Here is a 15150-nt window from a genome sequence, read left to right as displayed (position 1 = left end):
GCTGACCAACTGGCTGGAGTGTTCAAGGACATCTTCAACTTCTCACTGCTGCAGTCTGAAGTCCCCACCTGCTTCAAAAGGACATCAATCATACTAGTGCCCAAGAAAAGCAGGGTGAGTTGCCTCAACAACTATTGACTGGTAGCACTCACATCCACTGTGATGAATTACTTTGAGAGGTTGGTTATGGCTAGAACTAACTCCTGCCTGAGCAAGGACCTGGACCCACTGCAAGTCGCCTACTGCCACAACAGGTCTAGAGCGGACACAATCTCACTGGCTCTCCACTCTGCTTTGGAACACCTAGACAGCAGCAAAACATAGGTCAGGCTGCTGTATATTGATTACAGCTCAGCGTTCAACACCATCATCCCCTCGGTATTAGTCAGCAAGCTTCAAAACTTGGGTCTCTGTACCTCCCTCTGCAACTGGATTCTTGACTTCCTTATAGGGAGACCACAGTCAGTGCATATTGGTAATAACGTCTCCTCCTCACTGACAATCAACAGAGGTGCACCTCAAGGATGCGTGCTTAGCCCACTGCTCTACCCTCTCGACACTCATGACCATGCGGCTAAGCACAGCTCAAACACCATCTATAAATTTGCTGATGACACCACTGTGTTTGGTAGAATCTCAGATGGCGACGAGGAGGCATACAGGAATGAGATAGATCAGCTGGTTGAGTAGTGTCGCAACAACAACCTCACACTCAATGTCAGCAAGACCAAGGAATTAACTGTGGACTTCAGGAAAGGGAAGTCAGGAGAACACCAGTCCTTATTGAGGGATCAGCAGTGGAAAGGGTGAGCAGCTTCAAGTTCCGTGCGAATCAACATCTCGGAGGATCTATCCTGGGCCCAACACATTGATGTAATCACGAAGAAGTCACGCCAGTGGTTCTACTTCATTAGGAGTTTGAGGAGATTTGGTATGTCACCAAAGACTCTTGCAAATTTCTAGAGATGTACAGTGGAGAGCATTCTGATTGGTTGCATCACCACCTGGTATGAAGGTGGTGATGCAACCAGTTATTGACGGTGGCAGATAAGCAGAGAAGTCTATTAAAACAAAAGCATTTTGTACATTTGGAACTGTTCAAACATGGGCTATAAAAGCAAGGAACTGATGCTTAAGCACCCATTGTTTCTCACCTTCCTCTATACAATTTCATTCTGTGATTCAATGACCATATGGGACCTGCAACTAATTGCAATTGATCAACAAGCAGCTTACATTTTTTATAGCAGCTATAGGTGTACATTGTACAGCTTTACATTCACAGTGTTGCACCAAAGACTACTAAATAAGTCTCTGGGTTGATGAGAAGATTTTGCAGGATGCTTTTGCATAGGCAGAAGATAATTATTAGCTGGACCTTAGTGGACAATTATCAGCTGTTACCCAAATATCTGCCTATCTGGATTTACAGCATGGAAGTGGAAGTCCTAGAGGTGCAATCAGTTTGCAGTAGCTTTCAAAAATGCACTTCAGCAGCATAGCATAAAATTGCAGCAATTTGCTGATACCCATGCTGGGGAATCCGCCCTGATGATCATGTACCATTGGAGTATTTTTCATATGATGTAAGTGTTGGGTTTCTTAATTTTTAGAAATGTTCTAATGATGTGAATGTTTTTTATTGTTTCTAAATTTTACAGATTTCAGGTAAGTAAATGTTTTGAGAATTTTCACCAGCACATTCAGAAAGGTGGGTTAGCCAACTATTAATTTTTTTCCTATTTCTTAGGTTGAACTAGTTTCGGCAAGCAACACCCAACCATACATTCCATCCATTTACGCATGAAAGGCTTGGCAGCTTCAAAGGGTCTCACCATTGAGAACTGAGCAACTTGGGAACACAGGTGGATGCAATGGGAGTCTGCGCAAGTCAAAAGTGTACTTTAGAGTCACAGACTCAGAGTTTGCAGCACAGAAACAAGCCCTTCAGCCCAACTCATCCATGTCGGTCATGCCTGCGTTTGGCCCATATCACTCTAGGCCTTTTCTATGCATCTACCTGTCCAAATATCTTTTAAACATTGTAATTGACCCACCGCTACAGCTTCCTCTGGCAGCTCGTTCCATATATAAGCCACTTTGTGTGAAAAAGTTGCCTCTCAAGTCCCTTTTAAATCTTACCCCTCTTACCTTAAATCTATGCCCTCTAGTTTTAGACTCCACCACTCTGGGAAAAAGTTTGAGATCATCCACTTGATCTGTTTAAAATCACCCCTCAGCCTCCAACGCTTCAGGGAAAAAATTTCAGCTTATCATCATATCACAAGCCTTCCAGTCTCGGTAATATCCTCATGAATCTTTTCTGCATCCTTTCCAGCTTAATGATATCCTTCCTACAGCTGTGTGACCAAGAACTGTGCATTCGTCAATCAACTGCAAAATCTGCTGGTTCACCGTTGACTACAAAACCAATCTCATTGACGGTCATGTTTCACATGGGGACCACTATTAGTGGAGTCCTGGAAGGATCACTGTTTTAGCCATTGCTCTTCACTATCTTTGTGAATTTTCCTGACAAATTTGCTATGCAAACAAGCTAAACATCTTGGTGACACAAAGTGTGCCTGAGGAGCCAGGAATGGGAAAAACAGAGTGGGCAGATCCAGATGTGCATGAGGACTGGGCATGTGTCTGCCATAAGTCTTTTAATGCAGCTGAGAGTAATGTTAAGCTCGCTGGAAGGAATAGTGCCAAGCCTATCCACACCTTGGAAGTCTATGTGCTTAGGGTGTTGACCAGGATAAGTCCCAGATGTTATACACATAAATTATTGAAGGTCCGTTGTTAAAGCAATGAATGTTGGGATGCTTTGCTACAATGTGAAATTAAATACTGAAATACTATCCTGTCTCTTTACAATGGCTCATCCAGATTACAATATCTGGTTTAGCTCACCTCACATGAAGAGGTTATGGAGACCCTAGAAAATTTGCAAAGACCACTAAACGCACAGCCAATTTTAAGGGTCATCAAATACATTAAGAGGCTGAGAAAATGGGCTCTTACAGTCTAGAAAAGGACAGACTTTAAGGTGATTCATTTGAGGTTTTGAAAATAATAGCTTTAGACAATGTGGATAGGTTAGGTGCACCAGGTATAACTTACATAAACTACAAACTGGTTTGTACATAAGGATTATTTCTTTTTACTTCTGAAAACAGATGACTGATAGGTATAGTTAGTGTGGATTCACTGCAAGCATTCAAGAATGAACTGGACATGCTTCTGAGTTTGACCACTGCAGCTACATAAGACGGTAGTTGGGTTCTGTTGATGTGCCTCCAGTCACAGTGGTCATCAGCAATTCAGTTAATTGCCTGCAGGAGTCAGAGATGTAGTCCAGGAGCTTTTTCCTAAATTGGCCTGGAGACTTCTATCACTACCCCTCACCCCCAACTAATTTTTTTTTAAAACCGCTCCCTGAACATTGCATGGCCTATTGGTTGGGACAAAGAAGGGTGATGCTGCATATGAATACAACAGAAGGATCTGGAAGACTCATTGGACTAGCTGGACACTTGCTCTTCTTTGCTTCTAATAGATTCATGTCAGTATGGACAAGTTGTAACAAATTGTTATACCTCGTGTGCTATTTTAAAATGTTCCCCCAAATACATTTCTCAGGCAAGACATCACATTTCCTAAGAACACGCCAATTCATCCTGGGACACGAGCAGCACAGGGAAACTTTGGAAGCATAACAGATTCTCAGCTTCAGGCACCAGGCCTAGTAAATGAAACTGCAGACTTTTGAAATTGGAAACATCTCAATCGTCCAAAAACCTTTTTCTCCATCGTTGATCACCACCAAAAGGAATCATGAAGCAAAATTAAAGATTAGAATTGATCCTCATGGTGCAGTATCAGATTGTCAACCATCATTAAAGCCATATCAACTAGCCAACAATTTAATGAGTCAGAGCTTAAATTAGGGTTTATGTAGAAATTCATCAGTCTCAGCAGAGACCTAGCCAGAGAAACATCTTATCACATTGCAGATCAAATAAGGTGCTCTTAATTTAGAGACCTAAGACACCAACCTTCCATTTTGTCTCCAGAGCATTCAGCAATGCACACTTTCTCTTCCTGTCTAATGAACGTTCAGTCTCTTCATCGAAATCAGACTGCTTAATTGGTGCACCAATCAGATGGAGTCTCGAGATGGATATTACCCATGGTTCCACATGAGGCCGGTAGAATGGGATCTGCAACGTTATCTTCCCAATAAAACCTGAAAATGTGCACACATGCTTTACAGATATAATATAAAAAGAGATCCTAGCTTCACTGGAAGACCAGTATTGATTTTAGCTTTTAAAACCCAGAGCTAAATATGGGCATTCTTTAAAAAAAAATTACAATGAGGCCTCACCTCTTTCTCCACAAGCCACCTCCCAATCCGACCAAAGGATTATGGAAAAGCACCTTGAACAGAATTCTCCCCAAATTTAGTTTTTCTTCAATAATTACACCGAACAACATTAATTTTCTTATTTCTAACATTGAAAAATCCACAACATATAAAACAAAACTGAAATTGCAGCATAGAAATTCATTAGTCAAATATGGAATAAATATTGATAAGGATTGTGTTTGGAAAAAGGCAAGTTGTTTTGCTTACCTGCTTTCACCTCAAAAGGTAAATCTAACTCTTTGAGGGCATCTTTCTTCAGAGGGAGGTTTTCCAATTCAACAGCACCTGCATTAAAGAGTAACACAAATTGTAGTACGTCTTTGCAATGAGGTAATGGTTTTGTGCTTGTTAAAATGTAGGTGTCTTTTGCCTCAGTGTCAGCTTTAGAAACTTCCAGATCAAGTACCCAGCATCCAGTTTACAGTAATTCTAATTTACAATCATGAAATGTCATATTGTCGAGCTCATAGTTTACTTCCCAACAGTAAAGCATATATCGTGGAGACTGGACATCTTAGACTGCAAGGATGCACTCACATCAAACTGAGATCAAGGAAAACAATTATCTGTCAGAAACTCATCAAGAATAAACTGAGCAGATCTGATAATATGCTAGGTGTATTGAAGAACATCACCTCGTCTCTGCAGACTAGTTATTTTCATGAATTCAATGAGAGGTCTACAGCCTTGGAACAGGTGTAAAGGAAGTCTAGGAATTCAAAGTGGTGGATCCATCTGCCCCCTTTTTTTTCCTCATCTGCTACCATCTTATCCTTCACCTGCCTGTCTTCCTACTCCCCTCTCCCCCCCCACCCAGCTCCTTCTCCCCATTATTCATTATCAGTTCACCTATCATCTACAGACCTGTCTCACACCCCCCCCCAACCTTTATACCAGCTAGATTACCTCTCCACTTTCAGTCCTGATGCAGTGTCTCAGCCCAAAATGTCAACAACTCCTTTCCCCATAGATTCTGCTCGATCCACTGTGTTCCTCCAGCCATTTCTTTTTTGTTCACCTCATATTTGTCTGCATTAAACTTCATACGCCATTTTTCAGCCCATTTCCACAACAGATCCATATCTCTCTGCAGCTTAAGACTACCTTCCACACTATTAACAATTCCTCCAATCTTCATGCCATTCACAAACTTACTGATCTTGCCTCCTTCATCCACATCCAAATCGTTCACACGTTATAAATAGCAAGGGTCCCAGCACCAATCCTTGTCGACATTATTAGTCACTAGCATCCAATCACAAAAGCAACCATCTACCATCACGCTCTTTTTCCTATTGCCAAACCAGTCTTGGATCCAGTTTGCCATCCTGCCCTGGATTCCATGGGCCTTTACCTTCTGAATTAGTCACCCATGTGGGGCCTTGTCAAAGGCTTGACTGAAGTCCATGGAAATCACATCTACTGCTCTGCCCTCATCAATATACTTACCTCTTCAAAGAAATCATTTCTTAATTACCTCTCTGAATTCAGGTCCCCTTTACACATTCTTTAACATTCCTCCTCCCTTCATAAGACAGTTATTAGTCCTGATGACAGATGTCTCAAAACTAGCCTCACCATTTCCTTCCCTTCCTTTAAGAACCTGACAACCATTTTATTTGACCATTTACCCACCCTCTCTTACACCTCACACAAATCACACAGTATTTGTTACAAATCAAATAGATACTACAAAATAATTTAAAAGTAAATTCAATTTCAAATTTCATTTTTAAGCTTGATGCAGTATGGAATAGGAAAGGATTCCTCCTATCCCATTTCTCTCTCTAAGAAAAGGAGAAGCACAAACTCTTCCATTCTGCAGAACCTGTGGACAAACCACATTACAGTCTTCCAAAGGATTAAATTCAAACTTTAATGACAATCACTACCAACATTTCTCCTTTGCAGATTTTGTGTATTTCCATTAACAAGCAACAGAAAATGATGTACTTCAATATCATTCAAAATTTGGTAATATTCTTAATTCTTTGTTCCAGCCACAAGCTAACTGCTCATAACGCAGACTTTATGACCTGCCAGAGAAGTGGTTGAGGCAGGTACAATAACAATTTTTAAAACACAGCTGGACAGATATATGGATAGGAAAGGTTTAGAAAGTTATCGTCAAACACGAGCAAGTGGGATTAGCTTCGATGGGGCACCTAGGTCGTCCTGGACCAGTTAGGCCAAAGGACCCGTTTCCACGCTGTTTGACTCTACGACAAGCAAATGGAAGAAACAAACAGTATATTTCTCTGATGCTTTATGGCACAAACTTATGGAATAAATCTAATGCTGCAATGTTACATGTTATAGAACATAGAACGGTACAGCACAATTCAATTATCCAATTCAAATGGGCAGAGGATGAGAATTTCATAAACATCTCAGAATTTTATTTTAAGATCCTGGAGTGTAACACAAACAATAACAACTTGTAATTATATCCACAATGTTCTACATAATCAGCGGTGCCATAAGAAGCAGATCACTTGCGGAGTTCCTCAGAATTAAGACCTTAACTTGTCTCCTGAACCCCAATAATTTAAGTACATATTTAATATAAATCCTAATGTCATGTCACTTCCTTCTACATTTCTCAATAAATTTCAAAACCTAGTCTGCGGTCAGCATGCTGGAAATTAAAATTAGAGCAGAAGAAGCCGATTAGGGTTAACCATTCATAAATATGAAAGCAGACCGAGGATAACAGTGAAAGTGCATGTTTACATTCACGAGGACAGGGCGTGTTTCTCTTAATATTTAATAATAGCAAGCAGGAGCTTCCTGTAAGGAAAAGCACTGACTGATTCACCTCCCAAGGTCACTAATCCAATGGTAATGATTATTACGGACAAAAATGCAGCAGCCTCACTCTAACAGGACTGCGTTTGATTAAATATTTAACCCCCGCTTTTAGAAAATTACGGCAATAGTATTTATTTAATAAATATTCGCCACAACAGAGCTGAGTGACAGGGAAGCACTGGTTAAAGTTGCTGAAGTTCTAAGTACCTTTCATCAGGGCAATGGAGAGCTGGTCTGTGTTGAGGTTATTTACATATTTGCCAATATAAGTGTTTAGCACCCAGGCTGCCAGTCCCTCCAGCATGGCTGGGCTGAGCGGGGGCTCGGCGGGGTTGCTCGGTGTCTCTGCCGGTGCTCGGATCGGGCGGGAGGGCGGCCGCGGTTGCTAAGGCCGCACACGACGACCCCCGAGGCGCGCTATCACCCGTCACCCGTCACACTCCGACTCTGACCCGTCCGCCGGAGGGGCGGCACATGCGCACTCCGCAGGCAACTATCGCGAAGCTTGGTGTGCCTGCTCGCCGCGCTCCTCCCGCGACAGCGGCGCCGGGAGGTGCCTGAAGGCAGCGCAGCCCCGGGCCGCCCGCCTTGTTTGTAGAGACCAAGTCCAGTGGATTCCTGTATCAATGGCATTGAAGGCCTCCTATATAGTACCATTGGTTCTATTTTAAGGAATTTCACTATAATCCACTCTTTAGCGTACGTATCCCCAATTGTAGAAATTTTCTTTGCTATCATAAAAAAGTGAGTCAATCTTCATCCATAATGGATTTTATAATCTCTTCCATTGTCATTTTGTCAATATCGAAATTGTTGAGGTTGGAGTGCTTTGTTTATCATCAGAATTCAGTACAATTTTTATGTGGACGCTTCAAGACGGCTTCAAAACGCCTCAGCAGTTCAGAGGATTACACATTTCTGTAAGAACAAACCATAAGCATTAATACTGAACCGGGTGTAATTAAAGAAGTGAAAAGGTAAGGGATTGGTGAGCATTCACTGTTCACTAAACCTTGAGGCATTGGCAGTGCAGACTATCATTCACAATGCAGGCAAAATAAAAGTTAGTGCCCAAGGTGTTACCCCTGGAGGTGCATCGGGTGTTACTAAGGGCAGAGATGCTAGAATGGAGAAAATGGAAAAATGAATAAGAATGCCCTAAGAAGATGAGAATCAACGGCATGTACTCCAGAGTTTGATGGTAATCTATGAAAACATGAGATTGTTATTGTAAGAGCGTGAGGCAGGTGATGGATCTTCTGAAAGCAAGAATTCATTCATGGCCAGCCATAGTCAATTTGACTTTGTGCAAAGCTGCATTTATCTTATTGGGGAAGTAGCAAGTGCAGACAATTTTTGAAGGAGCTAAAAATGAATCATCGAGATGGTGTCTACTCCTAAACAAGTGTTTCACATGAATGAGATGAGGCTCTTATGGAAGAGCATGCACTCATGCATGTTCACTCAAGGGCTGAGAAAACTCCAGACCTCAATATAGCCAATGACACTGGGTTTGATGAAGTAGACCTGAATGATGTGGAAGAGTTACTGCGATCTTATGGCAAAGAGCTTACAAACGAGGATCTGTTAAGACCTTGAGCAGCACAGGTCACAAGAGGAAAAAGAAGCCACCAACACTGCTCTACCAGCACTAAAACTGTTCAGTACAAAAAGGTTTTCAAAGTAATTCTTCCACATCAAGAAAATGATTGCTATCATCAAAGGTGACAATCCCAATTTGAAGTGCAGCATTAGATTGGCCACAGGATAGAAAATGTTGTGCTTTATTATAAGGAGCTTTATCACAAGGAAAAGAGGAGATCTATCCCATATCCGTTGCTGCCATTTCTGACCTCACTCATCAGCCATCCAGGAACAGACACAAGAAGAAGCCTCTGCTTCAACGTAATCAAGTTCATATTCACCAGAACATTAGTGACAACTTTCCCATTCACCTCTCTGCTGTTACTTCGACATGCAGAACCATCACTATCATGTGAAGAAGCAAATTAAGAGCAGGAGTGCAGCACTCTGCCCTTCGAGCCTGCTCTGCCATTCATTAAGATCATGGCTGATTTGACTGCAACTTTGCTTCTTGCAACTTGTGGTAATCTTTCAGCATTATGCTTATCAAGAAGCTGCCTTGAAGAAGATTTTGCTCTCACTGGCCTTTGAGGAGAAGAGTTGAAAATGCTTCTGACTTTCTGTGAGAGAAGAAAATAATCTATGTCTTATGTGGGCAAACTCTTATTTGAATCAGTGACTCTTTGTTCTAGATTTTCCCACAAGAGGCATAATCCTTTCTACGTCCACATTATGAAGACTCCGCAGGATTTTTATGTGAGTACCCTGAAAGGCTACATTATGTATGGTTATATTTTAATTTAAGATGTAATTGTTAATAAAATAATATTTTCTTATTTCAGATACTTGTGTTAATGTATTTTAAGTCTTTAATTTTTTTATTGACCAAAAGTCTTGACCTGATGAGGTTAAGATACAGGTCAGCCACAATCCATTTAAATAAACAGGCCTGAATGGTCCAATCCCCCTTGCTCCCTCTATTCCTCTTTTCCTCTCTTCCCCCTCCCTTTCGCCATTCTTCCCTTCCTTCCTTCCTTCCTTCTCTCTACCCTCCTTTTTCCCTCATTCTCTCCCTCCCTTCCTTCCTTTCTAACTTTTCTAATCAATCTACAAAGTTTGTTTCTATTGAGCTGTGTGGCAGCTTTGCCATTTGGAACAATTAGATCCTAAGAATAGGCAGTACCACGCAACCAACATGTCCGTTTGGTTTAGTGACAGCAGTTCTAGTTTTGAGTTGCCAAGTTGTAGGCTGATGTTCATTCCAGGAATTAATTACATAACACTGATTGATAGTTTACTTGTTAAAATTATCCAATAAGCTGAAGGAGCCATGGTTACACAAGATATATAGTAAATATAGTTAACCTGTTACCCATCTATAAATATTAATTTTAAATACTAGTTTTATTTGGATTCCAATACATCTAGACTACCTTGGAATGACTTGGCAATTAATTACCAGAATACTCCAAGCAACCTGGTTGAAAAATTATATAAGTGTTCTTTTCGATTTGTTCTGGATGGACTCAACTTGTATACTATGGTAAAACTAAACTGTATATAGAGCAGTTTCTGCACAATGGAACATTGTAGATACTCTAGCTGCCATTATCGAGCAATTGATGTAGTTGGCAATCAGTAGTGATTGTGGAACCAGAAAACTATGTAATGAAAGTAGCCGGAATGCAAAGCAATCACAGTTAACAACATTAATCAGTAGAGCTACAAAAAAAATGTGAAACTAAAATAGCGATATAAAATGCTGGAATTTTATCTTCAGGTTCATACAACCACAGTTTGTTTACAACACAAGTTATGAGGAAGTGATAAGAAATGGCAGTGCCAATGCTCCCCATTTTAAAATGCTGAGGTAGATCACTGAGATCACAAGTAGGGCACAAAGATCAGGAGTCTGATTTTCATGGCTTCGTACCACACTATGCAGTGTGCTTATTTGCAAGTCAAGAAATCATGACAGTCTATTCTATAAGATTGTTTTAAATGGGCTTGCCAAGTTACGGTTCCACACTAACAAAAGAAAACAAGAAAGACTTGTACTAACACATCTGCCACATACATTCTAAGGCATTACAGCACGGTGTAAAACAAATGATTTCAAGCTAATTTTTTTGAGAAAGATTACGTAGGCTGTAGATTTCTATGCAGTGTGATACTAAGCCATGACATTCAGTTTACTCTGCACAAAAAAAAGTCAGTTACCTCTTTTGAGTGAATCATATTGCACCCGTATTGGTTCAGATAATTCTTGGAAGAATGTGGATGAACATACTCTAAGAACTCACTGAACTTCTTTGAATTGCATCATTTTTAACATCCATCTGAGCAGACAAATTTGATTTAACATTGACAGAGCAGTTCAGCAGAGAAGTATCAATGTAGATTACACAGGAAAGTCCTAGAATAGGACTAAAACATGCTGTCCTCTGATTCAGAGAAAATAGTGGTTGCCAATTTTTAAAAAACCTGAAAATATTAATACTCCACATAAGCACATAATATAAATTCAATATGAGTTGGGCAGAGCATAATCTACAGAAGTTCCTATTATCAAAGGTATTTCATATCATTTAAAATGACAACTAGCAATAACATCAATAAGTGAGAAGGTCCACCATCATACTACATTATCATCAGTTTAATTATAAATATATAACTGTGGCAGTAGTTTACCACTGGGAGAGGCTCAATTGATTTGTTAATACAAATTTCACATTTAATTATTTGTAACTCAGTCTAATGTCCCATTAAATTACTATGCACGGGTTTAACATCATCAAAGGAATGACAGTTAATTGGGGTTTAAATAAAACGTTAATTACGTTGGTCTGTATTGTGTAAGCTGATCTTCATCACAGCAGCATTAAGGGCATTACAATTGGACGCTGAGACAGGAAGAGGAAAAACCAGCAAGATTGCTGCTCTTCATCATTATCTGTGCTTGTAGATGTCTAGTGCTTGTGAGACCACAACAATCACCACCTCCAGAAAGGAAGGAGAGAAGCTTTAACTTAACAATGTCAATAAATGGAATAGGGTGCTCAAGTTGTATGGAATATGAGACCTAAGGAAGCTTGTATTGTAAAAGAGGCAGTCTTTACTTATGAATTAAAGTTCCAGGCAATTTGGCCCCACATATCTACAAATAGGGAAAAGGAAAGTTTAAAAGTATGTCTTAAACGTGCATAACTCTGCTTTCCTATATTTGAATAGTCAGGGAGGAAACTCCAAGAGTTGTTCTTATGTTTGGTATTTTTCTCTTCGCCAGCCCCTTGGGGTTGAGGAGAATTTGCTTGTGCTCCTGAGATGGCTGACGAGATCAATGTGGGATCCACAGACTCTGCCAATTGTGGAGCTGGAGGAGCTTGACAGGGGAAGACACTGCTGTTTTTGTTAAGCTTCCACATGCTTTGAACAAAGAGACTCGAGATTCTCAGTGCCAAGACACATGCTCCATCTCCATTTTGATTGGTCAAGGAGGCTTAAGAACATATTTAAAGTATTTCCTCTGTCTCAATCGGAGTGGCTTGCCCATAGCAGATGCTAAGGGTTTGGCCCAGGACAGGAAGCTGATGTTGTTGGAGCTCTCCAGTGCTTTGAGGTACCTTTTGTAGGTAGCCTTTGTCTCTAAAGCATGCATGAAGACAGGATCACTGCTCTTTGGGAGACCATATGTTTTGTGCTGGATTTGAGGTCTTGATCCTCGAACACCATTTTCCTTGACAGGCAGAGGCTGTGCCAGCACATTAGAGGCAGTGTTGAATTTCATTATCAATGTCTGCTTTTGTTAAGAGGTGCTCCTGAGATTTGGAAGATGTTCCATATTTTCCAGGGTTTTGTGGACCATTTTGTCATGGGGTGATAAGCAGTTTGTGCATCAGGAACAGATTGGTAAAGGACCTTCTGTCTGTGGATGCTTATTGTAAGAACCGTTCTCACTGCTTCACTGAACAAGTCTACAATGCTTTTGGTGTCAGCCACTGAATGCACATATATGCAAGCATCGTCTGTATGCTGCAGCAAAATGGATGGAATCACTGTGGTGGCGCACAGCACTAAATTCTAAAACAAAAAAGATGATAACTGAAAGCGGGGGATTAGACGGTGCCTTTTTCCAAAGTTTGAGTCACCTTTGAGGGTGGAATAGACCATGGAAGGATTACTTCACTACATCAATCCAGCACGTGCCATCTCGCTCCTGAGTGCACTCAATAAAGATCGTCTAAAAGGCCAGCTGTGTGATGTAGTCCTAGTTGTTGGTGACCACAAATTCTGGGCCCATAAGAATGTTCTGGCTGCAAGCAGTGATTACTTCTGGGCTTTATTTACTAAGAAAGAGAACAAGAGCCAGTCAGTCTTCCAGCTGGATCTCTGTGAAGCACCTATTTTTGAAAATGTTCTGAATTACATCTACTCTTCATCTCTCTTCATAGAGAAGAAAAGTCTAGCAGCCGTCCATGATCTAGGTGGCAACCTTGGTATCTCTATTCTAACCAGCATTTCATCACAGACACCTCAGATTTCATGCACACCAAGTCCTGTTAAAAAGCGGAGTAAAGCTGATGATGGAAGTAGCTCCCAGCCACAGAGTGTCATTGTATGTCAGAATCGCAATGACCTTGATAAAAGTAACATTGAGTCTGAAGCAAAAGGTGGGGATTCCACTCAGAAAAAGGAAACATCAGAGGAAGAACCAAGGCACAGTTTTAAATCCTCATCTTTGATGTATGCCCTAAGAGCAAATTCTAGTGCTGTGCCCAGAGATGTTGAAACAACTCATCTGTTGGTTGATAAAGGACAATCTTTGTTAAAAGATGTGCATGGGGCTTTAGGTGACACAAAATACCATGAAACCATCAAATCTCTGGAAAATCGAAATAGCAGGGTGTGGTTTTGGTGGGATAAGAAAAGTTCCATGAGTGTGGATGGCACTTCAAGTTTCACTGGCAAAGTTTCTGATACAAGGCAAAGTCTGACTGACCTCTTGGTCAATGGAAAGTCCTTGTCGAGGCCACAACTAACATCTGCATTCTCATTTCATGGAACTACAGGATTTGCATAAATCTGGGTACACAGTAACTCCTGGTAGAATGGAAGACAATAATTTCACCCTCCAAGATTGCAGTCTAACAGCCAGAGTATTGTCAGCAGTGGTCCACTAGTAAAAAATCTCCTTGGATGAAAATGTACATGGGTGTGTTAGTAAATTTACAGATGACACGAAGATTGGTGTTGTTGTGGATAGCATAGAAGACTGGCATAGGATACAGCAGGATATAAATCAGTTGCAGATATGGGCAGAGAAATGGCAGATGGAGTTCAACCCGGCCAAATGTGAAGTGTTGCAACTTGGGAGATAAAATGTAAAGAGACAGTACACTGTTAAAGGCAAGACCCTTAACAGTGTTGATGAGCAGAAGGATCTTGGGGTCCAAGTTCATTGCTCCCCGGAAGTGGCTACATAGGTTGATAAGGTGGTAAAGAAGGCGTATGGCATGCTTGCCTTCATTAGTTGAGGCATTGAGTTCAAGAGTCAGGAAGTTATGCTGCAACTTTATAAAACCTTAGTTAGGCCACATCTGGAGTATTGCATTCAGTTCTGGACACCCCATTATAGAAAAGATGTCGAGGCTTTGGAGAGGGTGCAGAAGAGGTTTACCCAGATGCTGCCTGGATTAGAGGGCATGTGCTATGAGGAGAGGTTGGACAAACTCGGGTTGTTCTCTATGGAGTGGCAAAGGCTGAGAGGACATCTGATAGAGGTGTTGCATATGATTATAAGATTATGAGAGGCATAGATAGACAGCCAGGATCTTTTCCTCGGTTGAAATGTCTAATACCAGAGGGCATGCATTTAAGGTGATGGGGGGTAAGTTCAAAGAGATATGCAGGGCAAGTTGTTTATACTGAGAGTGCTGGGTGCCTGGAATGCGTTGCTGGGGGTGGGGTGAGCGGTGGTGGATGCCAATACGATATGGGCGTTCAAGAAGCTCTTAGACAGGCATATGAATGTTAGGGAAATGGTAGGATATGGACATTGTGTAGGCAGAAGGGATTAGTTCAGTTGGGCATTTTATTACTAATGTAATTGGTTCGGCTCAACATTGTGGGCCGAAGGGCCTGTTCCTGGGCTGTACTGTTCTGTGTTCTATGTTTTGTGACCATTGTTGGAGTGACATAATTCCGGTGTGGAGGTGACATGGATTGAACAGTTCCCTATTTCCACTGTAGATTTGCTTCACTTAAGCAGGAAACTTACTGGAGATATTGCATTGAGAATGATTGAGAAAAGATCTAATTGT

The 15150-nt window shown here is 41.1% G+C and overlaps 1 protein-coding gene across 1 annotated transcript in view; it reads right to left on the bottom strand.

The window, feature by feature from the left end:
• The window catches only part of vps13d (vacuolar protein sorting 13 homolog D), a 222585-nt gene extending 214908 nt beyond the window's left edge, over nucleotides 1-7677 (bottom strand). The window contains 3 exon segments of the mRNA XM_052039131.1: nucleotides 4062-4252; nucleotides 4643-4720; nucleotides 7454-7677. Of these exon segments, the coding sequence (XP_051895091.1) occupies nucleotides 4062-4252; nucleotides 4643-4720; nucleotides 7454-7550 (366 nt within the window). The 5' untranslated portion in view covers nucleotides 7551-7677.
• Between the last annotated feature and the right edge of the window lie 7473 nt (nucleotides 7678-15150).

The sequence above is a fragment of the Pristis pectinata genome, chromosome 26 (genome assembly GCF_009764475.1).
Source record: "Pristis pectinata isolate sPriPec2 chromosome 26, sPriPec2.1.pri, whole genome shotgun sequence".
Taxonomy (NCBI): Eukaryota; Metazoa; Chordata; class Chondrichthyes; order Rhinopristiformes; family Pristidae; genus Pristis; species Pristis pectinata.
Note: the sequence above shows the minus strand (reverse complement) of the source record. Positions and strands in the feature narration are given on the sequence as shown.